The 12,701-nt window shown below is 39.5% G+C and overlaps 1 protein-coding gene across 2 annotated transcripts in view; it reads left to right on the top strand.

Moving 5' to 3' along the window:
• Positions 1–12,701, top strand: part of COL1A2 (collagen type I alpha 2 chain) — a 36,999-nt gene that overhangs the window by 19,142 nt on the left and 5,156 nt on the right. For both annotated transcript variants that reach the window (XM_035545550.2, XM_035545549.2), the window contains 21 exons: positions 414–467; positions 860–958; positions 1,683–1,736; positions 2,447–2,500; positions 2,629–2,682; positions 2,783–2,836; positions 3,640–3,684; positions 4,554–4,652; positions 5,381–5,488; positions 6,388–6,441; positions 7,012–7,065; positions 7,579–7,632; positions 7,724–7,777; positions 7,878–7,985; positions 8,990–9,043; positions 9,137–9,190; positions 10,068–10,229; positions 11,158–11,265; positions 11,703–11,810; positions 12,430–12,483; positions 12,585–12,692. In XM_035545550.2, coding sequence (XP_035401443.1) covers positions 414–467; positions 860–958; positions 1,683–1,736; positions 2,447–2,500; positions 2,629–2,682; positions 2,783–2,836; positions 3,640–3,684; positions 4,554–4,652; positions 5,381–5,488; positions 6,388–6,441; positions 7,012–7,065; positions 7,579–7,632; positions 7,724–7,777; positions 7,878–7,985; positions 8,990–9,043; positions 9,137–9,190; positions 10,068–10,229; positions 11,158–11,265; positions 11,703–11,810; positions 12,430–12,483; positions 12,585–12,692 — 1,593 coding nt within the window. The remainder of the gene's footprint in view (positions 1–413; positions 468–859; positions 959–1,682; positions 1,737–2,446; positions 2,501–2,628; positions 2,683–2,782; positions 2,837–3,639; positions 3,685–4,553; positions 4,653–5,380; positions 5,489–6,387; positions 6,442–7,011; positions 7,066–7,578; positions 7,633–7,723; positions 7,778–7,877; positions 7,986–8,989; positions 9,044–9,136; positions 9,191–10,067; positions 10,230–11,157; positions 11,266–11,702; positions 11,811–12,429; positions 12,484–12,584; positions 12,693–12,701) is intronic.

A 12,701-nucleotide genomic window follows, 5' to 3' on the forward strand; every position in this document is an offset into this window, starting at 1 on the left:
GCTCATGATTTCACTGAAAACAGCCATCTACTTCGGTGGTGCTAGATCCAGCCAGACTATTTCCATGTCAATGACTTTTGTCCTCTTTAATCTATTCTTTCCCTTCCTATCCCACCTCCCATGAAGTGAAGCTTTCAATGCATGTGTGAACTATTAAGCATCTTCAAACTCTCTATTAAAGTAGAGCCTAAATGAGTTTGAGTGAAACGGGTACTTACCTGTCAGTCATTTTCAGCCACATGGAGGCACACACCACCCAACTGAACTTCAGTTTAGACGTAAACTTAATAGGACATGCAGCCCTGTTTCCGCAATGTATATCAATAACCTGGCATCTGCGTGTGTACGTGTGTGTAAAAAAGCTGATTAAATGTTGGACGCCTTCTAAAGACATGAAATCTTTCCTTTCTTAGGGCCTCCCAGGTCAGCCTGGAAGCCCAGGCCCTGCTGGCAAGGAAGGTCCTGTTGTAAGTACTCTGATTTTAATTCTGTTTTTGCAGTGCATGCAAAGCATAAGCATAAACTAAGATTTAAGAAGCAACGGTCTCAACACTGAGGTCTAATATGACTATGTAAAACCAGTAAGACTTTACTACCGTATTACTCAGAAGATCAGTAAAACACTTGCCATTCATTTCTGTGGGTTTTAGATCAGGACTATGCTCTGGGAGAGGAAGAAGAAATTCACAGCTCTATAAAAAGGAGAAAAAGGGAGGAATGCAGGTGCCTGTGATGTATAAACAGTGTTTAAAAGTTAAATGGCATTTGCTTCCTGTCAGTACATTTCTCTCCTAAAACTGAACTCTCAGAACCAACTAAATTACCCCAGCCATTCAACATGTATTATTTATTTTTCTAGGGTTTCCCTGGTGCAGATGGTAGAGTTGGACCAATTGGTCCAGCTGGCAATAGAGGTGAGCCTGGCAACATTGGATTCCCTGGACCAAAAGGTCCCACTGTAAGTACAGTAGAGAAACTTCCTATTTCTATGAAACTATTTCCAAACTAAGTCGTAGGTCCCCAATCAAATACATCTCTCTGTGTCCTGTATTGTTTACTGGATGGCATTCACTTACATTCAAGAGTTCCATCTTAAATTGCTTTCCGATTATCTAAAATGTGATTAAACAAAAAACAATTTTTAGGAATATTTGGACATTAAAGTGATGGTAGCTACATATATTTATCATTTCTGTATATACAATTCAGTAGAAGTTCTGTAAAAGTTGGACACAAAGCCTAAATTTCAGTTCCAGGGGATTGTTATTTCAAGGTGTAGTCCAAAGCTCACTCACTTGAGAAGAAAAGCTGTCAGTGATTTCAGTGGGGCTTTTGACGTGTCCCACAAGTAACGATAGTTCTCCTGGATTTGCAGTGTTGCTTTACATGCACATGTAGGTATAGTGTCTGAAATAGGAATTTACATGGATTTTCAAGGGCTTGGATTACTATCTCAAAAAAATAAATGATTGGAGTTTTTGAAAAGATGACATTTATTTGCATAATTATTCTATCTAACTGGTTAAACAGGACAGATGTCAGTTGTTTTTTTCATTAGGGTTAAAGAAATGTTACAGTAAATCTTTCAGCAAGGAGAGTATCAGTCTCTATCCAGTAGTTTAGACTGAACCTAATATGAAGTTTTTGTTAAATTTTGGTGTTTTTTTTCTTTTTGACTTCAGGGTGAACCTGGCAAACCTGGTGAAAAAGGCAATGTTGGTCTTGCTGGCCCACGGGTATGTGGATATGTCTTTTTTATGAAACTCCATAGAGAAAAACATAGATTTTCAAAGCCTCTGTAATAAGATAACACTTTCTTGTGCAAGCATGAGTAGGTGATGAAACAGAAAAGCACTTTAGAACTCATTCATACAGCTTCATGTCAGTGGGGATTATTACTTAAGGATTAATATTAGCGTAAATGAAAATTATCCCTACTGGGTATTAATTTAGTAATTAATTATGGGGTATTAGCTTCCTATTAAGAGGAGAAAATAGCACTTCCTGTGCAAATTTTTGAGGAGAGTGTATAGTTTCTAATTTATTCTATAAATTTCCAGCAGTTTCTTACTGATAGTTGTAATTTAGTAAATCTTCCATGTAAGGGTTTCAATAATTGGTTTGTTCTGGGAAAAATAGTCTCTCAGCCAGGTTCCTATATTTATAATTCCAAAGGAAGTTTTTGTAAGGATGAAGGCACTGCAGTTACTAAAACAAATGCAGTGTAAGCATCTCTAGTACATTAAATGTATAAGCATCTCCAGTGCTTTTTGACAGTGAAGCTCTTAGAAGCAAATAGGTAAGTCAAATAAACTGAGACTTCAGCTTAAATGTACCAGTGTGAGTTCAAAAGATGCAGCCAGAGACGTTTGTTTTTGACACAGAGGTACTTAAGAGAGTTATAACAAATCAAAACTTTAACAGCTTTCTACTTGAACACATTTAGGGTGCTCCTGGTCCTGAGGGAAACAACGGTGCTCAAGGTCCTCCTGGTGTCACTGTAAGTAATAGACTCCACACAGATCCAATAGCTGATTTATCTTTCATCAATGGGACTTCCCATTTTCAAATCCATTTTTCTGTATTTCTGCTACCAAACTAATCCCTTGGTTTTTTTATTCTATCCAGGGCAACCAAGGTGCAAAGGGTGAACAAGGTCCAGCTGGCCCTCCTGGCTTCCAGGTAAGTAGCTACGTGCTCTGTCCAACTTTATCTGTTTTACGAAGCATGAAGTGCTTCTGCCTTAACTTTATTTGTATCCTTGTTTTTTTTTTACGCTTAGGGTCTGCCAGGTCCCTCAGGTCCAGCTGGTGAAGCTGGTAAACCCGGTGAAAGGGTGAGTGCCATACACAGTACTGCACAAGTATGGGCAGGTATTGCATAAGCATTATGTTTACAACTGCACATGTGGTGAAGCAAGTGCTTGTTGAATCCATTCACAAAACAAAGTGATCTGTGTTATATGTAAAGTTTAATAGTCCCTTTTGTTAAAGGTAGCCATAAATGGAGAAGGTCCTCTGTCATTTGCAACATATTCCTTTTTTCAAAGTTCTGGTATGGAAAAATAAAACCAATCCTTTGCTTTTTGGGCAATAAGCAACAATATCCCCCACAAAAGACAAGACAGTACATGAAGAATATTTTATTCCAAATTTCTCTTGAAATCTACAAGGTTCAGTCTAATTGGCATTACTCCAGTTGTATGGCTTTGCACATAACTGATTTCAGTGGTTTTACAATGGCGTACAACTGAGGTAACAGTGATAATTCATGCACCAAGTTCTGCACAGTTAATGTGTGGTGGAATCTGCAAATTGTGCATCCTATGCATCATAACCACCCTTAAATTTTATAGTTACACCATTCCATGTCCCATTGTAAAAGAATTTACATTGCATGTGCCTTACAAATGAGCTTGGAGTTCAGTAGCTCTTCACACAAGAAGTACAGCTATTATCATGTATGCTCTGAGATTTTTGTGCAGTTATATGAAAAGCATTTATGTATCTAAAAGATTCATTTTAGTCTGAAGATTTTCAATATACTGCTGCAATTTGAGAAGCATTTCTATTTACTGCTAAGAAACATTCAGTTTAAACTAATTTTGCTTTTGAAATCAATCCATCTCCTCTCTTCTAGGGTCTTCACGGTGAATTTGGTGTCCCTGGTCCTGCTGGCCCAAGAGTGAGTATTTCATCTGAAATCTAGTAGAGACTGTCTTAATAAAGTGTTCAGTAATAATATGAACTATGTACTTTTACAAGTTTCTCAAGACAAACAGCTCTTCTTGGGTACAGAACACAGCAGACTGACTACCCGGAAAGAGAACTTTCTCTGCTCTTTCCAGTTGTCAGGGTGTATGATTATACAATACACGCCAGTGTTAGTAAACTTCTAGACAAGCAATACAAATATTATCCAAGTAATGAGGTCCTGATGAGCTGATCTTATTTTTTATGCATTAACAGTCTTCACAATGGGAGTGTGGATGGCAAAAGACTGGTCCTACAGTGTTATTCTGAGGCCTGGTACATATGAGAATTTTCAGCTCCATTGTCTGTAGGTCGACTTAATCCTGACCAGTTCAGTGATACCATCCCTTGCTAGCCAGCTCCTGCCTCCCATGTAATGTCATTGTAAACAAATGGTGGGCAAAATCCAGAGCCTGGAATAGTCATTAGAAGATACTGCCTTCACTTCTCTTCACTCCCTTGCAATTATCTGCCCTCAAATTGATATCAGAAGCTCCATTTGACAACAGTATTCAAGTCATTATTCAAGAGTAAGCGCAGTAGCCAAAGTTCATGACCAAGAAGTACCTGTAATTTAATTGTCAGCTGTTATGATGCAAGACTTTGGTACCTTGCTATATTTGTGTTGAAAGCTAGAGACAGTTCTTCTGACCAATTTAGTTAATGTCCATAATTTTAATATTAATAATAGTTTGTTCAGCTAAAAATGCATCATAATGTCACTGCTGTCAGTCAGTTCTTTTAAATCTCTAAGCTACAGACCAATTCAAGGAAAAACTCCAATCAGACTGTCTCTTGCAGGGTGAGCGTGGTCCTCCTGGTGAAAGTGGTGCTGTTGGTCCTGCTGGTCCCATTGGAAGCCGTGGTCCATCTGGCCCACCAGGCCCTGATGGTAACAAGGTATGTCTCTGTCTCTTCTAGCTGCTATTGCCTCACTGTTGAATTGCTGATGAGGGCAGTCAAAAGCCTTCTTTACTGAGCATAGCTGATTGCTGGTAATGGGTAACCTCCACACCATAGCCACTAGGCCATTACTTCAAGTAGTAAAGCTCCATGATAGTAGTAGTAAAGCTCACAGATAGTCCCCACTAACAGATTCTTTGTTTAGCTCTACAGAGTATAGAAGGGGAGCTCCTATTTGAAATCAGTTTGAATACAGCTTCTCATCTAGGAATGCTGTTACTCTGATCCAGGGTCGAAGATTTTGGCCAAAATTCATACTAAGCTCTGTTTGTACCCACCTGGGGCAAGATGTTCTTGAGTCTAGTAAGCAATATTTTCCCCAAAACATTAGCATGATAATGAGTGATCATCTACCAAGCTTACACTGTCTGGATGCTGAGTGTGGGGCGGGCTCAATTTTCAAGATTTTCACATATACTCTTTCTACTAAAGTTTATTTTAGATTGTGGGACAGACTAAAACCTCAGGAGTTCACAGAGTCAGGGTTCATGACTGACATCTTCACTAGCTGAAAAAGTAAAATAAATACAATAGCTTGAGACCAAAGTCTTTTAAATAGACTCAGTAGGAGTAAGCAGAATGATGGTCTTAGTAGTAATAACAATTTTGTTCCGTATTGTATGAATTATTTCACTCTGTCTTACAAGATATCCTGTTGCTGCTAGGGTGAGCCTGGTAATGTTGGTGCTGCTGGTGGTCCTGGCCCTGCTGGCCCTGGTGGAATCCCAGGAGAGAGAGGTGTTGCTGGTGTTCCAGGAGGCAAGGGTGAGAAGGTAAGATTGGTGGTCTAACCTGCTTTGTTATGGCATACGCAGGTTTGGGAGATACCTGAATTACACTAGCTGGAAAAAAAAAAAAGCAGGTTACCCAAATGACTTTCAAATATTGCGAAACTGTATTTCACAGTGTTTCATTAATACTCCATGAATACAAGTTTTGTTGGTCCAACAGACTGACAATCTTTTGAGGTACTAAGGCTGTATTTTGATCTTTGCTCTTTGCAAATTGGTTTAAGTGGCAGTTAGTACTTCACAGGGTTGGGTAACAATCAGCTTACCTTTACCAAAGCAATATTAAATTTGTGTAGGCTTTACAGCAGGAATGGGCTTACAGATCACAAAGGACTGAATCTCTGATCAAATCCCTAACAGTTCAACTCCAGGTGCAGTGCCTATGACATGTAAATCAATCACAAAAATGTTGTGATTATATCAGATATAAATAAAATCAGAAACCATTTTAGCTGGCATAAGCAGTTTTATAAAGCTGTGAAGTCTAGTTAAGTGCAAGTCCTGTCGCAACCTCTGTTTTATTCATATAATTATCCTTAATTGATTTCTATCTTGTTAAGTACATCTTGTTCTAAATTCTATTCTGTTCATTATTTAAACTCTATACTGAGATTTCTGGAACTTAGATTTTTTCAGTCAAAACAATAGCCATTTAGTGTAAATGCAATTGTAAGGAACTTAGGATAAAAATTGCTTACAACTTTCTGTAAAGTACTATGCACTGACGTGCAGGTTAATAAGTCTGTTCTCACACCAAACCCACCATGATATATATCTCTGTAACGCATGTATACTCAGCAAACAGCTCAGGGCTTCTTTCTTAAACTATTTTGTTCATTGCCAATATAATTGCTTTTTTCCTCTGTGTACGATTTTTCTAGGGTGCCCCAGGTCTGAGAGGTGATACTGGTGCCACAGGAAGAGATGGTGCTCGTGTAAGTATTCCTTGGTTCTACTTGAGTTTGCCTTGCTGCACTTCAGAACTTAAGTGACTAAAAAGAATATTTAGGATTTTCATTTTCCAGTGTGTTTTATTTCCTTTTACAGCTGTTTGCTTTTGAGGCAAATTAGCATGATTATGTAGCACCTTATCCAGAGATGTTTGAATCTGGGGAGTGAGAAAAGCGATCACTTCATGCACACAAGCAGAGAAATGACATCAGCAGAGATCAATGTATTTCATAGACAGTTTTCAATGTGATATTGTCCTCTGGAAGTTTATAGGCTCAGCCCAAAGACAACCAATTCAAAAGGCAGCTTGTAAAAACACAAAATTATCATTAATTTGACATCTTGGCTGCCTGTCCTAGATTGCATGCTTTGGGAAGAAAATAATGGCATAGATTTTATTTGACAAAATCATGTGTCCTTTATATTAAGTATACTTTATATTAAAATACCTGCAAGAAAATCACCTATCTATCTCCAGGAGAAAAGAGAAAAAATTAAGTAGTCAATCTTGCTTACATATTGTCAGAAATGTTGTCCTGTCTCTTGACCTATAGGGTCTCCCTGGTGCAATTGGTGCTCCTGGCCCTGCTGGTGGTGCTGGTGATCGGGTAAGTCTATTCTTTGAATGAAAAATAATCTTGCTTGTTTATATAGTTTACCCACAGCAGGAGTATTGAAGATGAAGTGTCTAGTCTAACAAAAAACGATTCCAACTTGTTAGAATGTAAGTTTTTTTCACATCTGGAAGGCAAGACTTACTGGGATTTAGCCATAGCACCCATGTCTCTTCTTAAAAGGACAGGGAAGGGATAAACACCTATATGGCAGTGGTTTTTACTGCAAGAAAACTTTGATTTGGGCTTTATCAGAATTCCTTCCAGTTGAGGCTAATTGCCATGATCCTGCTCATGCAGTGGGAAGACATTCTGATATGGTGCTGAAGAACCACGCGTTAACTCAATGATTCTTTACCCTGTCCAATTGTCATTAGAAACTATTAAAGCAGTGCAAGTCAAAACAGAGACAAGTGGAGATTTACTTATGCATCTGTACCACAGGGTCTACTGTGTTCTGACTAGCGTGGTGTTCCCCCACATCATGTCTTCTGCCTTCTGTTTCAGGGTGAAGGAGGTCCTGCTGGTCCTGCCGGTCCTGCTGGTGCCCGTGGTATTCCTGTAAGTAGAAATTTCTTCCACCAGTCTTGTGTCAAAGACATGATGTTCAGAAAAATGCCCTCTTAAAGCCAATTCATTGTCCTCTCTTTAGGGTGAACGTGGTGAGCCCGGTCCCGTAGGTCCTAGTGGATTTGCTGGACCTCCTGTGAGTATTGTTGCTCTCTTACTCTTACTGATTCACACCATTCCTTTACTTTCTTTGTATGTTTTTCCAACTCCTTATTGTATTTCTTTTCTGCCCATAGGGTGCAGCTGGTCAGCCTGGTGCTAAAGGCGAACGTGGACCTAAAGGACCTAAGGGTGAAACAGGACCCACAGGTGCTATTGGGCCAGTTGGTGCTTCTGGACCACCAGTAAGTGAACTGTCTTTGTAAAATGCGTGGTTCCTAACTGTGCTAAGCAAGAAATATGCTAGCCTGAAGGCCTTGAATTTTGAAAAGGTAATTAAAAAAAGAACAAAATTTCAAACTAGGCTGTGAGGAAAGTCAGCATTCTGATTTTCACCCACTATATAAACTTTGTCAATCTATTTATGTGGGCTCAGATCGTGAGTCTGGAACTGAAAGGAAGAGAAATAAGTAAATAATTTTCAACTTGCCCTGAAGATCAGCAAAATCAGTCTATCTTGGACCATTCAGGGGGTGTTTGTGGGTAAGTTCCTGAGCTGAGGACCCTGATACCTTCCTCTCAAAGACAAGATACGCTGTTGCAAATTGAGTTTCAGTCCCAGTCATGCCGAAGCATATGTGCAAATTTGTCTGTGCACCCACTTGCAAAAAGGCTTTTAATGTGCTTACACCTTTATAGCCCAAAGGTATCCACTACTTCACCTGCATGCAGCCCATTACTGGGGAATTGGTGGAAATAATGCAGAAAGTCAGGCCTTGGTCTTTGAAATACTGTGAAGTGTTGCAAGATAACATGGCTTGGGGATCTTACCATATGCTTTAGGGCAATACCAGGCCTTGGAAGTACATGGCTGAAGCAGTCATACTGTGCAAACAGAGGACTTGCTGGTTTTTGCCTTACTTCACCTTTCACCTTTTTACTTCCAGATTTGCTTAGATGTATATGCATTGGCAAGAGAGATTTCAAGGGAGATTCATTGGAGTCACAAATGCCTTATGCAACTCTTTGCAGTCCTTGCCATATTGATTTAAAACATACATGAGAATTTCTTACCCCTAATATTAGGACATAAATTCTGTTTTAGGGCCCAGTACTCCTCTCCTTAAAGTAAATAACAAAATCATCCTTAACTTTTGTAAGAGTGAAATTGACCCCTTGACTTCCACTTTTTGTGAATATAAGCAGTCTTTGCTTGAATCATCTGTCTCTTTCAATCCTTCACATATAGGGTCCTGCTGGCGCTGCTGGTCCTGCTGGCCCTCGTGGTGATGCTGGTCCTCCTGTAAGTCCTCAGGCTTTTAACATTAATGTTGTTGCTTTCCATAAAGTCATCGTTTCCTTTAAACCAAATTTTCCTTTTTACTTTTATTTTTAGGGCATGACTGGTTTCCCTGGTGCTGCTGGAAGAGTTGGTCCTCCAGGCCCTGCTGTAAGTAACTAATGAAAAAGTTTTAATGGGAGACAAATCCGAAGTTGGATTGGTTAGGGATAATCCTCATCTTAGTTACGTGGACTCAAAGTCTGACTGTACTGGAATTACTTCAGGTCTTTACCTGGATGAGAGTCACTTAACTGCTTAAATTCCCAGAGTGGGAGTTATGCATTTAGTATAGTTTTTTTACTAGTCATCAAGCATCTGTCTGCGTCTTGAAGTACCTAGCCATTTGTAAAAATCTGGGGTTCTTTTGTTTTTATTCATTGAGAGTAACTACATTACCACTGATTTTGAGTAGAATAACAAGGTTGTGACCTTCCTCAGAAAGTATGGAGAGATTACCTTGTGTCCACGCTTTCTAAAGTATCTGCAGTTCCATCCCCCGTCTGAAGCAGGGCAACCTCTCCTTTTGTTTAAGAAGGGAGTCACTGCTGCTTTATTTCTCAGCCAAAAATTCTTATTTTATATTGACTTTTGTAAAACTTCCTATTCACAAGGGTGTTCCAACCATTAGGAAAAGGTATTTCTTTCCTGTATTTAAATATACTTTAAATCCAAGTATCCAAAGCAAAACAATCCTGTTGAAAGTTTTTTTTTCTCATAGACCTTATAGTTGTAATTAATGTCTCCAAAGCCAATCAATATTTTCATATAAATTCTGCCACATTCACTAGATATAGTGAATATATATTCAATAATTCTGATTCCAGCTATCCACTGCTAACAAAAGTAGTAGCAGTTGCTTTTCTGGAACAGCTGATAACTGGTTTATTGCAAAGTACCATTTCTGTACATGGACATAAAATGAAACCTGTTATCCCCAGTTAATTAGTCTATATTGTAATGATGTCATGTTCATACTCAATCCTAGGGCATCACTGGTCCCCCTGGTCCTCCTGGCCCAGCTGGCAAAGATGGTGCTAGAGGCCTGCGTGGAGATGTTGGTCCAGTTGGCCGTACTGGTGAACAAGGTATTGCTGGCCCACCTGGTTTTGCTGGTGAGAAAGGTCCATCTGGAGAGGCTGGTGCTCCTGTAAGTTACTAAGTATCACATCTCATTAAAACTATCTCTCTTCAAGTAAATGTTGCAGCTTCTAAGACTATTTTGGTACTTCCGAAGGGCTTTTCTCCTTTACCCTTAAATTTGTCAAAGCTTTTAAGCAGAAGCTCCACTGAGACTCAAGAAATTGTTTATAAAGATGTAGCTAAGAGTAAAGTCTTCGGTGTACTTGTCAGACATGCATTAACATTTTGTAGGTGACAGTTGAAAATTTGCTGTATAATGTCCAGTATAAAGCAAAAAATGTTCTAGTTTTATGTTGTAATAAAAACATAGTTGACGTAGAGGGCCTGACTGTAATGAAGAATAATAAATAGGGTGATCAGTCAGGATGATTATTTAGGCCAAGTTTAGTAGCACGTGCTCAAATTTTAAGGAAATTGAAACATCTCTTAACTAAACAGCCTTTGCCTTTCAAAGGGTCAGTAAAGAGCTCTAAGACTTGTCTAGAGATGTTAGGAACTGCCTATGTATCTTCTAAGGCTGTCTCAGAATCAGATGATCACGGTGGAATCCCCTCACACAGTTCCCCTCACACAGTCATTTTCTCTGTACTGAATACCCCAGTTTTCGTGCACCACTCACTGTTAGTGAATGGCAATGACTCAATAGATCTTGTCTAGAAAGGAGAAGCGTATGACAGTTTTTCAGAAAGAGCATTTTCACTGTTGTGGAAGCAGTTGGGGAGGGGAGGTGTATAACCAGCATTACCTCCTCACAGACCTTTACCTTTGGAGTTTAAAGTTTTCTGCCTTGGTTACAAATTCTTCTGTGTGGGAACCGGCACTGACACACATTGAGATCATTGGAAAGCAGTCACAGAGCAGAACAAATGAGAAGTGTGAAGGGCCTTTAAAACCATTTTTTCTCTGTTAATATAAATAACGTCTTCATGTCATAGGGTCCTCCTGGTACCCCAGGTCCTCAGGGTATTCTTGGTGCTCCCGGTATCCTTGGTCTGCCTGGCTCTCGGGGAGAACGTGGTCTTCCAGGCATCTCTGGAGCAACAGTGAGTATATGTCTAGTTAACTGCTTTAAACGGGCTAGTGTAAAGAAAAATGAGGTCTCCTGTTAAGGAACACTATGGGACAGGAGATCTAGATTCTGCTGTTTCTGTTGCTCATGCAAACAGATGATAGTTATACGGAGCCTACAGACTTAGAGCAGCAGAAATTATTGCTTGCTACAGACAAGATTTGTGTCTGCAGGTGAGCATATTTTTGAATGGCATCAGAGGTTTTTGTTCTTAGCAAGGCATAGAAGAGGCAGAAAATTTAGAAGGAAGATAACATTTACTATAGTTAGATATGTTTCTCCTTGTCTCCTTGTTTGTTTCACTTCAGAATTGATCACAGAGAAATGTTTCTCGTAGATACAGGCCAAAAGTTCTATAAGACTGTTTTTGTTGTATTATGTCACATTTTGTTACCACTGTTCCTGTATTAGGGTGAACCTGGTCCCCTGGGTGTTTCTGGTCCTCCTGGTGCTCGTGGTCCCTCTGGTCCTGTGGGTTCTCCTGGTCCAAATGGTGCTCCTGGTGAAGCTGGTCGTGATGTAAGCTGTCTTACTTCCTCTTCAGGATTGCTTTTGTTTTGAGCCAAAGACAAACACACAGAAAATCTGGATGCAACTGGTGGTTGTTCTGCTAGTGAACTTGTACCTTCCAATATCTTGGTGGCCTTGCTACCAGCTCTTCAGAGCAGTGAATAAATTTATCTATCTAACTTAGCCATCCAGGTTAGTAGTTCACCTTTAAGAAGGGTATCCATACAATGGCTAGACATAACAGTTAAAAGGTAATGTGTACATATTTTATTTTATCCTGTACAGATAACTATTATAAAGCTTTCTGTGGGCTATATCAGGGAAGCTTATTTGATAATCTGAGGACTCCAGTACTAACTTTTCATTTAGAGAAATAAAAACAACAACAAAAGTTTTATTTTATATTGATCTTGTAAAACCTAGAATATTTGAAGATTGTCTTAGTTTTCTGAGAACGTGAATGTAGGGCTCAAGGTGTCATCTGTAATGAAGGGTTTGTTATCTTCAAGACTTTAGCTATCTCACCTTAATGTCTTCTCAATCTCACTGGGAGCAATTAGGCTGACATACAGTTCTGTGTGATATGAATGTTGGTGGAATTTAATATTTTTAAATGGTATTTTAACAGGGCAATCCTGGAAATGATGGTCCTCCAGGCCGTGATGGTGCTCCTGGTTTCAAGGTAACGTGTTCTTTCCTTCTATTTCATGCTTATGAAAGAAGTATTCCAATATGTGTAAGTCAGTAGTAACAGTCTCTCCTCTTGTATTCCCTTGTTTCCAGGGTGAGCGTGGTGCTCCTGGTAGCCCTGGTCCCAGTGGTGCCGTGGGTGCTCCTGGTCCTCATGGTCAAGTTGGTCCTGCTGGAAAGGCTGGAAACCGTGGTGATCCTGTAAGTTGA

This window comes from Cygnus atratus, chromosome 2 (genome assembly GCF_013377495.2).
Source record: "Cygnus atratus isolate AKBS03 ecotype Queensland, Australia chromosome 2, CAtr_DNAZoo_HiC_assembly, whole genome shotgun sequence".
Classification (NCBI taxonomy): Eukaryota; Metazoa; Chordata; class Aves; order Anseriformes; family Anatidae; genus Cygnus; species Cygnus atratus.